This window comes from Plasmodium malariae (genome assembly GCF_900090045.1).
Source record: "Plasmodium malariae genome assembly, chromosome: 14".
Classification (NCBI taxonomy): domain Eukaryota; phylum Apicomplexa; class Aconoidasida; order Haemosporida; family Plasmodiidae; genus Plasmodium; species Plasmodium malariae.
Window position 1 is genome coordinate 2356333 of NC_041788.1, and position 19269 is coordinate 2375601.

General features: G+C 29.0%; 3 protein-coding genes across 3 annotated transcripts; 2 read left to right on the forward strand and 1 right to left on the reverse strand.

The window, feature by feature from the left end:
* Positions 1-1347: 1347 nt before the first annotated feature.
* On the reverse strand, positions 1348-3762 carry PmUG01_14061400 (DNA helicase 60, putative; the record flags this gene model as incomplete). Its single annotated transcript, XM_029008193.1, has 1 exon — positions 1348-3762. One exon carries the CDS (start codon positions 3760-3762, stop codon positions 1348-1350), a length of 2415 nt encoding a protein of 804 aa, XP_028864507.1.
* A 3852-nt stretch (positions 3763-7614) lies between these two features.
* PmUG01_14061500 (potassium channel, putative) lies at positions 7615-14110 on the forward strand (the record flags this gene model as incomplete). The annotated part of the gene is made up of 2 exons (XM_029008194.1): positions 7615-13548; positions 14081-14110. 2 exons carry the CDS (start codon positions 7615-7617, stop codon positions 14108-14110), a joined length of 5964 nt encoding a protein of 1987 aa, XP_028864508.1.
* Positions 14111-15106: 996 nt separating this feature from the next.
* PmUG01_14061600 (conserved Plasmodium protein, unknown function) lies at positions 15107-18793 on the forward strand (the record flags this gene model as incomplete). Its single annotated transcript, XM_029008195.1, has 1 exon — positions 15107-18793. The coding sequence occupies one exon, from the start codon at positions 15107-15109 to the stop codon at positions 18791-18793; it is 3687 nt and encodes a 1228-aa protein (XP_028864509.1).
* Between the last annotated feature and the right edge of the window lie 476 nt (positions 18794-19269).

A 19269-nucleotide genomic window follows, 5' to 3' on the forward strand; every position in this document is an offset into this window, starting at 1 on the left:
GTTTTTCTTAGAGATTTTGCTATACATCAGATTTAAAAAACGAGAACTCATTTTACTTGAATTTTATTTACCATTTTTTTATTTAAATTTTTTTTTTTTTTTTTTTTTTTTTTTTGTTGTTATATTTTTACGCACAAAAAATAATTTGTTAAAATATGTAAAACTTTTTTTTTTCTTTTGTTGTATGCTTTCAGTGAAAATGTAAAGGGATACACAAGAAAGGAAAAAATAAAATATAGTAAAATAAAGCAAAACAAATTAAAATGAAGTAAAACATATTAAAATAATGTAAAACATATTAAAATAATGTAAAACATATTAAAATAATGTAAAACATATTAAAATAATGTAAAACATATTAAAATAATGTAAAACATATTAACATATTAGACATTTTAAAACAAGCAGAACAAAATTAAACATGTGCACAACTCACATATGTGTACGTTCGTGCATCCTTAAATTAAATATTGCAACATTTGAAGAGTACAAATGTACAGTGCTAATAATTATATCATAGGGATAATTAATTTTTAAAATTTTGATATGACCATGTACAATTACACACATACTTTTTAATTTTCAGGGGAAAAAAAGCAAAATTGTCTTAATCCACCAAAATTGCCCTTAAATGAACACTTAAACATTAACCAATTAATGGTACACATTTTTAATTGATCACCTATCGTTTGCCTGTTTGACATACGTATTTTTAAATTTAACAATTACCTTTATCGGTTAGCATTAACCTTAGTATTAGCGTTCGCCTTGTCTTTTTTTTTTTTTTTTATTTAATATTCAAAATGTAACACACTTTATATTTTTTAAAAAAATGCAGCATATTTATAATTTATAATTTGTATTGTATTAAAAAAATTTGTTGTATTTAAAATGTGTAAACTTTACAAAAAGAGGGGTGATATTTTTAAAAACACAGCCATATGAATTATAAAAATTAAATTATTTAAAGATAAATGAATGCTCATAAATTAATTATAAATATGATACAAAAACTTAATACCACATATATTTTTTTAAATATTAAATTTTTAATTAACATAAATAAAAAATAGCATAGTGCATGGAAATATAAAAACGCCATTATAATTGTCTAAAATAGGATATTAAAAGGAATACACGTGGGTAGTGAAAAAAATAGTAAACTGTGAATGGCAGCCGTACACCAGAATGATCTTTACCTTCATATGTAAGGTCATGTAAAAACGTACGTATACATATAAGAATATATACACATGTACATACTTACACTTACATATAAGGAGCACTTACTTACACATTCCCCTTTAGAGCGTCAAATTTTACAACAGTTAAATGCATTTGTCATTACTAATATCCAGCAATTTCCCTAAGCTCAGTAGGGACCATCTGGTTAGTCTTATTAAATAGTTTAATCAACTCCTTTGCAAATCTCTGTTTTTGTGGTATGTAATAATCGTGAGGGAAAAATAAAATGGATTTTCCTTTATTTCCTGCTCTTCCTGTTCTACCAATTCTATGAATGTAATCTTCAATAGTATTTGGTATATCATAATTAATAACAACAGATATGTTTTTTATATCCAATCCTCTGGATGCTACATCGGTTGCAACTAGTATATTACATCTATCACTTTTGTAATTGTTCAGAATTCTGTCTCTTTCTCTTTGTTGTTTATCACCATGTATTGCTAATGCATTATATTGATGATAACGTAATTCTTTACATAAATTATCACAATTTCTTTTAGTATCACAAAAGATTAAAATTTTGTGATTTTCATAATTTTCTTTTAACCAGTCTAATAATTTTTTTTTTAAATCAATAGATGAACTAATTATAACATTCTGCTCAATATTTTTATTTGCTGTTAATTCACTTTTACCAATTTGGATTTTTACTGGATCAGATGAACAAAAATCATATGCTAATTTTCTGACTTGTTCAGGCCAAGTAGCTGTTAAAAATAATAACTGTTTATTTTTATTAATTTGTGTCATTATTTTTCTTAATTGCTTTTCAAAGCCCATATCTAATAGTCTATCTGCTTCATCAATAACTACATAGATACAACTAAGCAGATTTACTATTCCATTTTCTAAGTAATCTAGAAGTCTACCTGGAGTAGCAACCATAATGTCTACTCCTTTTTTTATATTATTTATTTGAAAATATTTCGGTACACCACCATATACTGCAGTACTTTTTATATTTAAAGATTTCTCGAAAACTTTTATTTCTTCTAATACTTGCATGCATAGCTCTCTTGTTGGTAATAAAATAAGACCATATATATTTCGCTGTTCATACTGTTCTTCATTACTATCGTTTTGATAGTCTTCTTCTGTACTGTTGTTCATATTTAATTGTGCCACTTGTCCATTTTCTTGCCCTTCTATTTCTGCCCCTTTTTCATTTACTTCTATTTGTTTCTCTTTTTGTTTGTGTTTCTGTTTGAGTATATGCATAAGACAAGGTAAAACAAATGCTAATGTTTTTCCACTTCCTGTTTCGGCTACTCCTATTAAATCTTTACCTGACAAGGCGATTGGCCATGTTATTTTTTGAATAGCTGTTGGTTCTTTATATTTACTATTCAAATGATTTAAAATAGATGGATGAAAATTTAAATCGGAAAAGGTGGTTATAAAATTATTTAGTTTGAAATCTTTACTAACGTATATGTTATATTTTCTTAACTCATTTTGATATTCTTCTGTGGTTAAATTCTTTTGTTTATTATTCTCATTATTCATAAATAAATTCTGTCTTTCGATTTTTACCTTTACCTTGCTCCATTCTATTTCTTTTAAATTATCCCCCAGGTTCGAATACCTATCGGAGGTGCGTAAAGATCTCGAGTATTTTGGCACTTGCTCATCCTTATTAAAATAGCGATCGTTACTGTATCGGTCGTTACTGTATCGGTCGTTACTGTATCGGTCGTTACTGTATCGGTCGTTACTGTATTGGTCGTTACTGTATTGGTCGTTACTGTATTGGTCGTTACTGTATTGGTCGTTACTGTATTGGTCGCTATTGTATTGATCCTCGTTAGTGTCATCATCACATTGTTGGATGGAACTGTTGAGTCTGTGCTTGCTCCGTTCAGAATTGTTGTATCTCTTACTTTTGTAATTAATAAATCCGTTCTCACCCCCCATATCGTCCTTTCTTCTTACATCCCTATCAAATAAAAAGGATTCGTCATGATTGCTATTAATGTCGTTATTATTGTGCATATCTTTTTGGTAAATGGTGGTATCCTTTCTGTTGTCATCATTAATTTTATTAACACTGTTATCATTCATAAAATAATTCTCACCTCCATCATTTATTAAATTAGCACTATCATCATTATTTTGTATTGAAGATCCATTATTCCAATTACTATTGTCAAAAGGTACACCATTGTTTATATGTTCATTAGAGCTGTTATTTAAATTGGCATTACCCTCGTTGTCTTCATTCGTACTTGCCTTAATTCTACTATCTGTAAATATTGATTTTTTTTGCGTAGTATTTATATGTCTTCTATGTCTTGTTAAACAGTATTCATCATTGCTAATTACTCTATATCCTACGTAACCGCCTGATTTATTGATTGTTTTGTATCCTATTTCGTTTCCCACTTCGTTCTCTACTCTGCTCTTTGTACATATATATTTCGGACCGTCCTTCTTTATAAATAACAAATTTTTTGAACATTGAAAACGTTCACCCGATTTACAACTGATGTGTTTTAATTTCAGCAAGCTTCTCATATTTTTTGTAAAAAAAAATAAAAAAAAAAAACTCAAAGTAGTAATTTTCCTAATTTTGATAAATTTGGTTTATTCGGTGAATTTGGTTTATTTGGTTTATTTGGTTTATTTGGTTTATTCGGTAAATTTGGTTTATTTGGTTTATTTGGTTTATTTGGTTTATTCGGTAAATTTGGTTTATTTGGTTTATTTGGTTTATTTGGTTTATTTGGTTTATTTGGTACATTTGGTACATTTGGTACATTTGATAAATTCGACAAAGTTTATCATTCTTTCATGAACTTTTTTTTTTTTGTTGTTTAAACTTTTAACATGTATACGCACATATATTATACATATATATATGTATATATACAGACGTATGCATATTTATTTATTTTTATTTATTTTTTTTTTTTTTAAAAACCTCTTCATTCATTGACATTTTCGTGGCTTTTATAATTTAATACGCGAGCATATAAAACATGAGCATATAAAACATGAGCCTATAAAACATGAACATATAAAACATGAGCATATAAAACATGAGCATATAAAACATGAGCCTATAAAACATGAACATTTAAAACATGAGCATATAAAACATGAGCATATAAAACATGAACGTATAAAACATGAACGTATAAAACATGAGCCTATAAAACATGAACGTATAAAACATGAGCCTATAAAACATGAGTGCAATCGTTATAATAATACGTACACCATAAAATAAACATCGGTTTTCAAAAATAGTTGATAAGCAAGAGTAGGGATAAGGGAATAATAATTACACCTACAGCTACAAATGAAATAACAAGTTGAGCTAATAATAGTTATAAGTGCTACTACGAACATTTGTAGTACTGAATATTTTGTTATGAGTAAGCTAAGCTCTTTTTCACATCGGTACGACCAAGATAATTTTTGCCTTATTAATAATTGCGAATGTTGTAGTTACGTTACCTTTGTGTTGAGAATCCTTTTTTTTTTTTTTTTTTTTTTTAATTTTGCGATAAAATGTTCGGCGGTATTTGGAAATTTTGTATATAATGAAGTACACGTTTTTACCACTCGGAAGAAAGAGAAAAAAAGGAAAAAATAGAAACAAAATTGGAATAAAAAAAAAAAAAAAAGAAAAGAAAAACGAGTTAGCTATTTCGTTTTCACAATATATATCCCTTTTAAATAAATTTTCAATAAATATTTGGCTTAACAATTTCATATTTTTTCAAGTAATCGTTATGTGAATTGTGCCCCCTTAGCTGTACATAAATGGGGATGTGTACATATATATATATATATATATTTGCATACATAAATACTTTTATATATATGTCAAACTTGGGGAATGGCTTAAAGAGCTAAATAAACATTATGTACATTTTACCTATAGACGAATATCCAATAAAACCTTTTATGTATCAGTTAAAATAGGGAACAAACAGAAAAGATTTTCCCCCCACTTTATAAATATAAAGTCATTTCCCAATACACTACACACGCCACACGACACACAGGTATAAAAACATGATATACATAAAAATAGAAGAGAACATAAAATTAGCTTAACACACCGTTTGACGAATTATAATGGCTTATAAAAGTGTAAATTTTAAAAGATAAACCAAAAATTTTACTTAATAAGTTGATGTGTTTTCAAAAAAGCGTTTATTAATTTTGCTTTAACTGCGTTTCGTTATGCTTCGTTTGTTATGCTTCGTTTGTTATGCTTCGTTTGTTATGCTACGTTTGTTATGCTTCGTTTGTTATGCTACGTTTGTTATGCTTCGTTTGTTATGCTTCGTTTAATTTTGCTTCGTTTGTTATGCTACGTTTGTTATGCTTCGTTTGTTATGCTTCGTTTAATTTTGCTTTTTTTTTTCTTGTAATTTTCCTTATTACCTTCTTAAGTACACAATTTCTCAACTGTTCAATCAATTTTGCCCTCATATGTGAAGGTAAAAAATGCAGGAGAATAATTGGTTTTCATTTTAAAAAAAAAGGTTATGTATATTCATAAATACTTGTATATAAACATACATATGCATACTTTTGCGTACACATACGTGTAAATTTTTTATATTTAAGAATATACATATTTGTTCGTACGCATATATGTTAAAGGTGGGAATAACCATTGCCGATTTTCGTTCATATAATATTCTTAAGCACACATTTTAAAATATAGCAAAAAATAAAAAATAATAAAACAAAAAAATAGGAAAAAACTGAATAGGAGAAAAGGGGAATATTATTTTGTTATTCATTCACCCATTATATATATATATATATATATATATATATATATATATATATATATATATATATATGTATATACATAAACTTTTTTTTTTTCGTTGTGTCATCATTATTAGCTATGCGTTTCATTTTTATTAAAGTACAAATGAGCGATATAAATTCCGTACGATGAAAAATTTAATTTGTTTTTATCTTAACAAATATTATTGGTATGGGAGAGGTTATTTAGCTCGTCATGTTAATTTCTTTTGTTTTTAGTTGTACCTTATATTCCTTTATTTCATTTCATTCTCTTTTTTCTTTTCTTTTCTTTTCTTTTTTTTTTTTTTTTTTCTGTTTTGTGTTAAAATAATTACAGAAAGAGAGATCGTTGTATTGTTCCGTTGATTTGGCGAACTATACCTATTACCATATACATATGCGAACATGTGTATTTTGTACAAACATGCGTATAAGCGGTATGTACACGTACAAGCAAACAAATGCAAAAGATAAGGAGTAACACTTCAACACGTATATATATGCATGTATATAAGTATGCACACGCGCAATTACATTACATTTTTTTAAAACAGTGTATTTCTCTGGGTAACCCAATTTTTATGTATGTTCTTCGCTAATTAGGGTGGTTATCTTGTTTTGTTTTGTTTTCATTTATTTTGTTTTGTTTTCATTTATTTTGTTTTGTTTTCATTTATTTTGTTTTGTTTTCATTTATTTTGTTTTGTTTTCATTTATTTTGTTTTGTTTCATTTATTTTGTTTTGTTTTCATTTATTTTGTTTTGTTTTCATTTATTTTGTTTTGTTTTTATTTATTTTTTTTTGTTTTCATTTTTTTTTTTTTTTTTAATTTTTTTTTTTTTTTTTTTCTTTTTTTTTTTTTTTTTTATTAACAAGTCATTGGAAGTATACACGTTAATAATATATATGCGTATGCATATGTGTACGTGTATGTATATGTATATGAATATGTAATATGTGTATGTATACGTGCACGTTCGTATGCAAGGCACTTTTAACTTGCAGCTATTAGTTTATTAAGCAGTTAACCCACAGACAAACTGTCTTACAGGGAGGAAGCTCGAATTAGCTATTTTAAAAAAAAAATATATATATAAATACAAGTCCATTTGGATTAGTTGGGCGCAAAATAATAAAAGGCGCATAGCAAAATCAAACAATCTAAAAGAAGAAAAATAGCTGGAAATAAATCAGAAAAAGAGAAGCATTTTTTGTGTGTTGAAGCTGATCGTTAATGCTTGTTTTGACAGAAGAACGTTTGTTTAACCACACATCTACGCAAATGTGCGGAAGTAGAGATGCGCATTTACATAGACAACAGCAATCGCAATAGCAATCGAAAGTATAAGAGCAAGTACAAACATAGATATATGTTTACGCAACTGCTCTTGTATGTGTACAGGCGTTTCCTTTTACACGTACTGTAATGCACATGCATTGCGCACCTACTGCGCTCAACTCCTAGCACATGGACATTCATGTAACTGTTTGGTACTACTCACCTAAGGAACGAAAGGGGTAAAACTAGAAAAGGACAAGTAATAAAATTCAAAAATAAACGAATAAGCATCTTTATAAAAAGGATAAAAATGCCCACACAAAGTATGGAAAGGAATAAAGAGATAAATCAAAACGGAACAGATAAGGGAAGGAGGGATGACAAAGACGATGGTACGGATGAGAAAGCAAATTTTAAAAAGAATACCAAGAGCACGTATGTGAAAATACTCGATCCTGTGAAAAAGGAGGTAATAATTTCTTCGGACATATTACAGTTGAATAGAAGTAAAAACGCTAGAGAGACAGATGAAGAGGATGGTGGTAACCACGTTGATAATGGCAGAAACAAAGTTTTTTATGCTTCATCTAACAAAGAAAAAGATAAAATGAATGTTAACATTACAAGTAAAGGACCTATAAAAGTGGTATATGATACTAGCTTTAATAAAGATAATCAGACAGACGACCATGAGAAAGAGGAAATAAGAAAAAAAAAGAAAAAAAAAAAAGGGAACAGAAGCAGATGTAGAGGAGGAACAGGAAGAAGTAGAGTAAACCAGATAAAGTTTTTTAGATTACAGAATTATATATACAAAATATTTACATCAATATTGTGTGTTCTAATTGTTGTTTTAATACTTTATGCTTCTATAGATATATCATCTAATTACGGACCCATAATAATTTTGTACATAATATTTTTAGAATTTGGTAGTATGCTAATATCATATATTTTATTGCAATTTCCTTTTTTTTATCGAATTATAAAAAATATATTTACCCGAGCTAGAAATGTAAACAAATATTCACATCAGTACAGACCATTATACTATGATAGTCCTACGAACAGTGATGATAGAGATTCAATTAGCATAGAACGAGGAAAAAAAAAAAAAAGAAATACGTTTTCCTTTTTCAATTTAAATATGAATAACAAAAGATATAGTCTTAAAACTATTTTTACAGCACATAAATCTAACAAGTTTTTGCAAAAAATAGCCGAACAAGAACAGAAGGAGGATGGGTACCAAGAGGGGGTGAACATGAACCATGGAAAAGGTAACACCACTCTCCGTCCTTTTGCTCAGAACACATCTAGGAAGAGAAATGAAGAAGGAGAAAGCGGCATTGTATTTACGGATGGATATATCAGTAGAGATGCCCCACTAAATGGTACTATAACCAAGCGCATGACTGATCATATGAGAGCCCGAGTAAACGCGCGCGCAAGGGATCGAGGCAGTGCTCATGCACCGAGTGGTGGTAACTACAAAAGGCAGAGCATATATCTGGACGACTGTAACATGTGGATGAATAACGATTTGAAAAAGGCTAATAAGAGGAGAAATTTGAATTTGACAAGGTCACTAAGTTTTAACATCCGAGTGAACGAAAGCAACGATATGATGATGAAAGACTCGGCTAGTCTAGATAATATAAAGATATTATTAGGACATAGATCTAGTAAATTTATGAGAAATAAAAATAAAATAAAATCGATCAAGTCTTCTATTTATAAGAAATATGTGCCATTAACCTTTGCTACATCATATAAGGATAACAAGTTGGCACAATTTTTAAAAGCTCATTCAGCAGAGATAAGGTCGTCCAGTTCAAGTGATTACTCAAGTTCGAGTGATGATGAGGATGAAACTGGTGGAAGAGGAGCCAAATCGTACAAGAAGATACAAATTTACAAAGCAGTAGAGAACAGAAAAAAAAGTGTGGAAGAAAATTTCATACAGAAGAACATAGAATTATATGATAAAAATGAAACCCAGAAAAATTTATATGCAGCTAAAAGTGCATTATTATATAATAATAAGAAAAAAAAAAGAAAAAAAAAATTCTATGAATTAGCAAGAGGGAAAACAAATCTTCTACGTAAAGTTACTTGTTACAATAATATAAAAAGGATGTTTTATTTTTTTATTAATTATAATATGAAATCATCTAAATCATCAAATAATTTATTTCTCTTCTTTAGAGATGTGTCTTTATATATAAAACATAGGTTTATACATTATATGTCATATGAACCTGTATGGATTATTGCTATATTAATAAGAATTGTTTTGTGGTGTATTATATGGTTATGGGCAGCTAGCTATATGGAAAGAGAACCAAAAAATTATCAGATAACTGAATGGAAGATGAAAAACGTTCCATCCATATATGGTTATATAGAATGTACATTCCAGTGGTGTGGTGTATTTGATTATTTATTTGGTTTATATTTTTCCAATAATAAATTGAAGTATATTTTTTCTTTTTTTTCTTTGATTGATTTTATTACTACTCCTATATCTTCATTTATTATGAATTTCTTCTGTCATAATAATTATAATCAGAATTATTGGTTTCTAATATTAGGCCCTCTTCGATTTTTAAGATTAGTACGAGCTGAGAGTACCATAAGTTCATGCTTTTTTTGGTTAAGTGATGTAAAAATTATAATCATAGGTATAATCATTTTAGCTTTGGCCATTTTGTTTACCTTTTCAGGAATTATGTATATACTAGAAGCACCAGATATAGAAAGAGATTTTGTAACTCCTCTAGATTTCGTATATTTCGGGGTTATAACCATGTCTACTGTAGGGTACGGTGATTATACACCTGTCACAGCAGCAGGTAAGAACTTAACGATGTTTATAATTATTATATGTATAAGTTTTGTTGGAGCACAATTTAAAAGATTAAAAGAAACGATGTTTAGCCCTAAGACAGTTATGGGTATAATACCTAAACAAGATGATGACTACATTTTGATACTAGGACCAGTCAGTCCAACTCAGTTGTTATATATATGCAAAGGTATAAATAATAGTTTTCCAAATTCAGTGGAATCTATATTTATATTTACACCTTTACCAGTTATAATATATCGATATGTATATGGAAGTATTGTAAAAAATACGAATATAAAGGTATGTATTAATGGAGGAAATGAATGTTTCATCTGTCCAAGTATTATCTACGATGCTGTTATTAATGCTAGAGCTTTGTACATACTGAATAATGTAGATTCGGAAAAATATACATTACTATATCAACAAATATTTTTAGCTAGTAATAATCTTAACTTTAGTAATCATAACCCAAACCAAAGGATAAATCCAGATGATATTTTGCACAATAAAATTATGAATAAATGCTCTAGAGAAAAAACGAAAAAGTGGAAATATACAGACATATTATCAGATTATAAAAATGAAATAAATAAAAACAATATGCTTAATCTAGAAATGAATATTAATATAAATGATTCTTATTTTGTTAGAGAAAAAGATGATCAAGAATGTCTTTTACGATTTATTGGAGCATATAACATATGCAACACTGTCATACCGACTACTTTGCAGCTGTCTAATAATACTTATGAAAATCTCATTAAATCAATGAATGTGTACAATTATCTGAGTATGGAAGAATTAAAATATGCTCTACTAGCGAAAAGTATTAATTGTAAAGGTCTTTTCTTTCTTATTATTAATTTTTTTTATAAACCTAAAGCAGTGAAAAGTTTGAAGAAATACATAATCGATCTGAAGCTACTAATGTATAACCGCATTTTGAAAAGAAAGAACAGGAAAAAAATGAAAAATGGGGAAATTAAAATAAACAAATTTAGTGAAATTTCATCTTCAAGTTCTGAGGAGGGTATGTATGTCGATATCGTTTCTCTATTGAAGCAAAACCAAAGGGCGGGTAACTCCCAACAAGAAATCGACCATTCTGAGGAGCAGGGCCGATCTAACACATGGCGTCAAAATGTTAGCGGCAGTAAAGTTGGACAAGATAGTAATAAGCATAACATGAATAGCACAAAAAGGAGCAATAACGTGGAGAGGCACAACGACAACTACGAGTCTAATAGCAGTGAACTAGAGAATGGAAGGAGGAACAATAATGTAGTGATCAATAAAAGTATAGATACAAACAAGAATGATATGTTCTTCTTAAATTCCATGGAAGATATGAGTGCATCGCAAAATTTGACATATAAGAGTTATGGCAATATGCTAGAGAAAGTTAGCTTAAACATGTACTACTACTTAGAAGGATTGAAGTATAATATATATAGATTCCAATTTCCAGAATGTATGAGAGGTTTTTTATTTCAAACCGCATCTGAATATTTCTATCAGAAGTATAGTGCTTTTCTAATTGGTATTATAACTATGAATAAAGAGATATTTCTTAACCCAGTGGATTATATCATAGGAGAAGAAAACAAATACTACTATACGTCAGCCTTTTCAGGAATAATATTAACAACTAGTTTGGACAACTTAATAAAACTGTCTTCTATCAAATCCATTTCAAAGAAAGTCTATGAATATAACGATAGGAGAATCAGCGAAAAGTTTAAGGCCGTGAGAAAGGTGGGAAGGAATGGGGCCGGCGCAAATGGAACTCCTAGTAACAATAGAACGCCTAGTAACAATGGAACTCCTAGTAACAATGGAACTCCTAGTAACAATGGGGCTCCTAGTAACAGTGGAGCTTCCATCGGAAAGGATGGAAGGAGCAAAATGGATAACGAAGTAGATATGAAGAATGAGATAAGCAAGAACGACGAAAGTTTAGCTGATATTTCCAACTACTCAAGTAGCATGTCCACAAATAGTGACATCGATAATACGAATAGTGATGATGAGGATACAAATGAAAGCAGTAACGATACTGATAACTCTGGAATTGAAAAAGCTGCAAAAAATTCAAATTTACTGTATAATTTTTTTTTAGGTGTATATGAAGTAGATAATTACATATCTGCATATAGAGATATTTTCACAGAGAAGAGTAAACCACTGTTACTAGTGTGCGGTTGGCCGGATAATATTCACATACTCTTTAAACATTTAAAAATTAATTTGTATGGTTCGGTCAATTCGAAAGGGAAGGGAACAAACAGGAAGAGCAGAAGGAAGGGAGAAATGAAGAGGGAAGAAACACACCAAGGGAAGCGCGAAAGGAACGATCGGAACCAAAGGAGGAGCATAAAGTATAACATTATCATATTATCGTTACATGTTCCTAAGTTTAACTACGAAAATGACCTTTTCTATTTTTCAAACAATATTGCGTTTATTAGAGGATCGGCCATGAATAGCACAAATTTGATACAAGCAGGTATATTTTATGCTAAGAGAATAATTATACTGAACGCTAATCACAGCTTGTTCATCGATAAAGATGCGTACAGAATAGACAATGAAGTAATTATTATAAAGAATATGGTGTATCAGTTATATAGTAATATATTTAAAAATAGGAATAATTATATGGAATTAATAAAAAGAATATTTAAGAAAGAATATCGAGATGAAAATATTAATGAGAAAATTTTTGCACACGAAATTCCACAGAATATAAAAGAATTAATGAAAGTTGACACATGCTGTTCATCATCGAATTATGATTCATCTAATAGTGGATATATACTTAAAAAAAAAGAAAAAAAAAATTTTAACATTTTTAGTGTTAATAAAAACCCATATTTAATTTGTTTAATTAAAAATTCTGAAAGTTTAGAATATATTGATGGAAGTATTAATTTATCTTATGAAAATTATAACGATAATGAAAAAATGAACAAAATATGGGAAAACTGTGGTGAGTATATATACACATTTGAACTTGTATCGGCAAATATATTCGTGGATGAAATGCTACACAATTTAGTTTGTTTCTCATTACCAATAAGTAAATATGCAATTGAATACTCAGTAATTTATTCACTTATTGGAATTAATATTAATGAATATTCCAAAAATGCCAAAACGTTTCATAAAAATTTAAAACTTAGTACAGGGCATGTGTTTCTTATTCCAATTCCATCTTACTTTTATAAAAAAAGCTTTTATAAATGCTTCTCCTACTTCTTGCATAACAAGCAGTGTTTGTGTATTGGAATTTTACGGCATATGGACATTTCTCCCCTGTGCAGCAAATCCAGGAAACTATTCCTCCTTTCCTGTCCCGCGCGCACCATGAAAATTGAGCGTTATGACCAGGTTTGGAAAAAAAAAAAAAAAAAAAAAAATATATATTATATATATATATATATATATATAAAATACAACAAAGTAAATCATAATGCAACAATGTGAAAAATAGTACATCAAAGTAAAACATAGTATAGCAAAATAAAACAAAACAAAACAGAAAATATTCTGAAATACCGAACAGCCGAAATAAACTCGCAAAGGGCCTGAACAAGCAAAATGCGCAAAAAAGAAAAAGAAATATATATGAAATAAAATTGGCATAAATTTTATAAAAAGCAGTAAAAGCGGAAATGTAAAAAATAAAAAAAAAATTGCAGAAATTGTGAAGAGGCAACGAAAATAACCATACCACCAAAAATGAATAATTAAATGATAATAACATGACTCGGCAATAATTTATGTACATGCAATAATAATTATTACTATTATTATTACATAATTGTAAATCTTACAAACGATTTTTAATTTTTTATTTTTGAGGTTATAATTAATTTTCTTTTTTTTCTTTTTTCTTTTTTCTTTTTTCCCATCCATTTAGGCTTACGTAATTGCGTACAACATGAGATAATAATTTTTTTTTTTTTTTTTTTGATGAAAAAGAGAAGGGGTAAATTAGAATGGATATGAAATGTTAAGGGGGCGAATTCGTTAAAGGGATAACATAAATAAATAAGCAAGCGTGCGAATGTGTAAACGTGCAAAGGTACGTACAGGTGGACTTCTGAACGTATGAATACGAAAGAGTAGTAAACCAAATGGACGTGAAAACAACGAACGGATGAATTCTTTCATCAAATTGTGCAGTACCCAATTCACAGTGATAAAACTGCTTGTAAAATTTTATGTGTCATAACAAAATACACATCGTCCAAATTAGTGATGTAGTATAATTTTTAAATTTTCATTAGCGTAAGGGGAACAAGAAAAACAATTTGTGCGATAATATCTACTTATGTTTTGCTGTATATGATTTTAATTTCTTTTTTAAAAACCTCTTTTTTATTTTTTTTGATTCATTTTGAACTCTTTTTTTTATTCTTTATTTTTTATTTTTTTATTTTAAATATTTCTTTTAATGGTAAAAATGCGTAAAGGGAAAGTGATACACATTTTTTAACATATGTATATATTCCCCATCTAGCGTATATATATATTCTCCTTTTTGTATATATATATATATATTCCCCGTTTTGTACATATATATATATCATCCCCGTTTTGTACATATATATATATCATCCCCGTTTTGTACATATATATATATATCATCCCCTTTTTGCATATATATATATGCCCCTTTTAGCCGCTATATATTCCCATTTTTGTCAAAAGAATTATAAAATAATTTACCCATCTCCTCATTTTACTGTGTAATTTCTGAATTTGTTCATGTTTTTATTTTTACTTTTTTTAAAAACAAAACCAAGGTTGTCTTAACCTTCAAAAAAAAAAAAAAAAAAAAAGAAAGAACAGTTTTCTTTGTCTGTATCATTATTTTATATTTTCGTAAAACTTTTTAATTTTATATAAAATAGCAATAAAAAAAAAAAAAATAATAATAAAAATGATCAATTTGCGCAAAAATATCTTAAATAGAATAAAAAAATTTTACAAAAATATTACCAGCAATGTTGTTATATTTTGCACTAATTTAATGTTTTACAATTTTGATGATGATTTGATATGTACTTTAATTAAGACTTATACGAATATATTAAAAAAATTTGAAGAAAATAAAGTGAATGTGTACGATGAGTATTTTATAATTTTTAATTACGTTACTTTTTCCTATTTGAATTTTCTTCTTTCTGAATTTGATCAAAGGAATTCATATCTTTTTCATATTCCCCATGACTTTAACACGGCATTGTTTATCCCTTCTGGTAGGGAAAAACGGAAAAAGTCTATTTCCAGTGAAATGAAAAAGGTAGGAATATGCAGGTGTACTAGAAATAAACTACTAACTGGTATGCAAGCTAGATCAACTATTAGTTGTCACTGTTCTGCATTCGGTAAAAAAGAAAAGTACTGGACTGAAAAAAAATGTATACATTTTAGAAAAAAAGATACTCCTAGGTTTGCAACTGTGAGGGAGAGTTCTCCACCGTGTAACAATGACTCTGTCATCTACAATTATACAAGAAATGTAAACAGTAGAAACTACTACAGTGGGAGTTGTACTCGTCACAGATCCGGTGTTTATAGGCACAGGAAGTGTGCTTCTTATCGTCATAATGGAAGAAGTTTCAATGATTGTAACTGCGGTATGGACTGTGGGAGGAACCGCATAATGGACAACGAGATAGCGATCGCCGATAATGTCTATCCCTTCAGTGATAATTCCGCCTATGCTAGGAAGCCAAACGTGTGTATACATAATCATTCTTCCGAAGGGTGTAAAAATTGTCATACAATTGCATGTACACGTTCAGGACAAAAGCGATTTATTAAGGAGTTGAAAATTTTGTGCACACACGTATACTATTGGAAATGTCTCTCTGAGTTACATATAAAATGCAAAAGAGTTGGTAATACATATGAAAAAAAAAATATATACTTTGATATATACAAAAATGTATATAATTTGTTCAAACGTATGAATAATATGCATCGGGAAAATTTAAAACGGATGAGCAGAAAAAAAGAGAAATTATCCATTACTCATAATAATGAAATGGAAAATATTATAAATGAAAATGTAAGAGAAAATGTAATCGGAAAAATAAATAAAAAAGATGAATCCTATCAGCAAAAAATTAACGACATGGTTTACAAACACATAGCCGAGAAAGAAGCGTTAAGTAGACATATAGACCATGAACTAAGCGTAATGCAACATATTAATTTGAAGGAGTATAAAGAGAATATCTTATACATTTTTAATATTATAAGGAGTAAGAAAAACGTGTTATCGTTACCCCCTTTGCCAACAGAAGGAGATAAAAGGAGTCTACTTACGGGAAAAAAAAAAGAAAAAAAAAAAAAAAGCAAAGTCAGTGGGGTGCAATATGAACCGTATAACGAGCAAAATAAGAGTAAACATTTTGCATACATATTAAATTATTTTAATTTTTTTTTTTTATATAAATTAATGAGAAGCAAAATGAATGTACTGAGTTATTTACACCTTCACATGAACAGTTCCCAATATGATACCCTCAAGGTGTCCATTATATTTAGTTTAGGTGACCCACATAATTTGTTTGAGCGTCACAACAAAAATAACGTCAAATTAAAAAAAAAATTTCTGAACACGTTAAGAAGTATGTGTAATAGTGTTCATTATACTTATGGGAATAGAAATGAGATTACCATGGATGAACAGCATCCTAGTTATTATGCTAACAAATTTGTGGAGCAAAATGGTGAAAGCATTAGCGAAGAGAACTCTTATAGGGGAAGCATGTTCCATTATAAGAATGATCAAATAGAACCATCAGTCATTAAGAACAACAACCCCACGGGTGGTAGTAACGGTAGGAACAAAAATAGTGGAAACTGTGAGGAAAGAAACAGTAGTAACAATATTAGTAATAGTAGTAGTAACCGCGCAGGTGTGGGTAAGTTAGCTGTAGAGAAATATAAATGCTCCAAATACTTTAATGCAAATGGCCAATTCAGAAAGAGTAGTAGAGAAAAAAAAGAGGAATTTTTCTTAAAAAAAAGCTATTGTAGTACGTACAAATTTTTAAGAGAAGATTCCATTCGCTTTTTAAAAATGCAAACATACAACTATGACAATGACAAAATTAGATTAAACGAGTTAAGTTTAAAGGAGAAAAAACTTAATGGACTAATACTTTATATTAATGAAAATATAACAAACTGCTCTAAACAGAATATATACAAAAATCTCTTTAATATCAGTTTATCAAGAACAGATTTTATATTTCCCAGTGTGATTGACCAATTAGACTTGACTAAACTTATCCAAAAATGTAGTGCTCCTTATAGATGCTCTTTTGAAAAAAAAAAAAAAAAAAAATTTCACAACACGAATGATTGCAAAAACGATTGCAAAAACGATTGCAAGAATGACTGCAAGAATGACTGCAAAAACGATTGCAAGAATGACTGCAAGAATTATTACCCAAATGAGGAAAAAGATTCTTTTTGCTTAGATCAGAATATCTTTTTTTCATCCTTTGGAAATATTATCATAACAAGACACAAAAACTTAAAAGTAGCAATGAACGGAAATAATTTAAAGGTACACCGACAAATGAAGGTATTCCAAGGTATGGGTTGTTACGAAGATACGGAAGACCTAGTTGGCGGAAAAGAAAAAATCAACAATGGCTTTTCTAGCACAACTACGTCCAAAAATGGTGCTAGTGGAAGTAATAGTAGTATTGATAGTAGTATTGGTGGTAATAGTGGTGGTAATAGTGGTGGTAATAGTGGTGGTAATAGTGGTGGTAATAGTGGTGGTAATAGTGGTGGTAGTAGTGGTGGTAGTAGTGGTGGAAGATGTGCTCCTGCTAATGCCGCTAGTAGAAGCTCTATTCGTTGTGGTGATACACGGCAGAGAATCCCTACCCCAGAAACGAAGCAAAAACAAAGAAACAAGTTTCTAGGCGAAGAAAGAATGTATACAAGTAACTCACATACTCATTACAATAATTGCTGTGAATTTTACACAAATTTTTTAAAAAAAAAAAAAAAAAAAAATGTTTATATAGATATAATTTTTCACGTAATAATACCAAAAAATATGAATAAGAAAAGTTTTCAAATAATTTTATTTTCATTATTTGAAATTTTAGATTTATGCAAAATATATGGTATTACATCATTAAGTTGTTCACTCCCCTATGTTCATAATATTGTGCATAAGAATAAACAACCAATCATTTATTCTTTTGTATATTCTCTCATTTTTACCATTCTAAGTTACATAAACAATTCACAGTCATCTACCAACAATGTGAAAATATTACATTTCATTTTTCCTGATTTAAAATATTATGACAAAGATATTTCTAGTATCACACAAGGGGACATGATATATTATCAGAATTATAACCACAAAGAAATGGAAAGTACTTTTACATTCATTAATAATTATGATAATGTTGACAATGTGGATAAGAATGTTACTAATAAGGACGAACAGAATGCCAACAACAGTTCAGTACCTCTACCTCATAATGGCTGGAGTCATAACGATAAGTTATCTAGCATAAAAGCCTTTATTAACAAAATAATATTTGGATTGAAAAAACAATATATGTTAATTGAAGCTATATGACTGTCTGCTTAGACAAGGTGCAAATAAGAATAACACGAGGTTTTTGGGCGAAGTGGCACTGTATCTGCCCCATTGATGAAAAAAAAAAAAAAAAAAGGAAACAGAGAAATAGAGAAGTTGAGAAATAGAGGAGTAGCGAAGTAGCGAAGTAGAGAAGTAGCGAAGTAGAGAAGTAGCGAAGTAGAGAAATAGCGAAGTAGAGAAGTAGCAAAGTAGAGAAGTAGCGAAGTAGCGAAGTAGCGAAGTAGAGAAGTAGCGAAGTAGAGAAATAGAGTAGTGGTAAAGCAAAGAAACGACGACGTGATGAAAACAAAATGAAACTTGTGATAAAGGGAAATGAAAAAACAAAAGCATAAGAGCGGCATGCACAAGCACACACACACTATATTTTATGGTATTTTTTTTTTTTTTTTTTTTTTTTCATTGGCACGTGGTGCTTAACATTTCACGTTAATCTACACCTTCCGCTTCGCGTT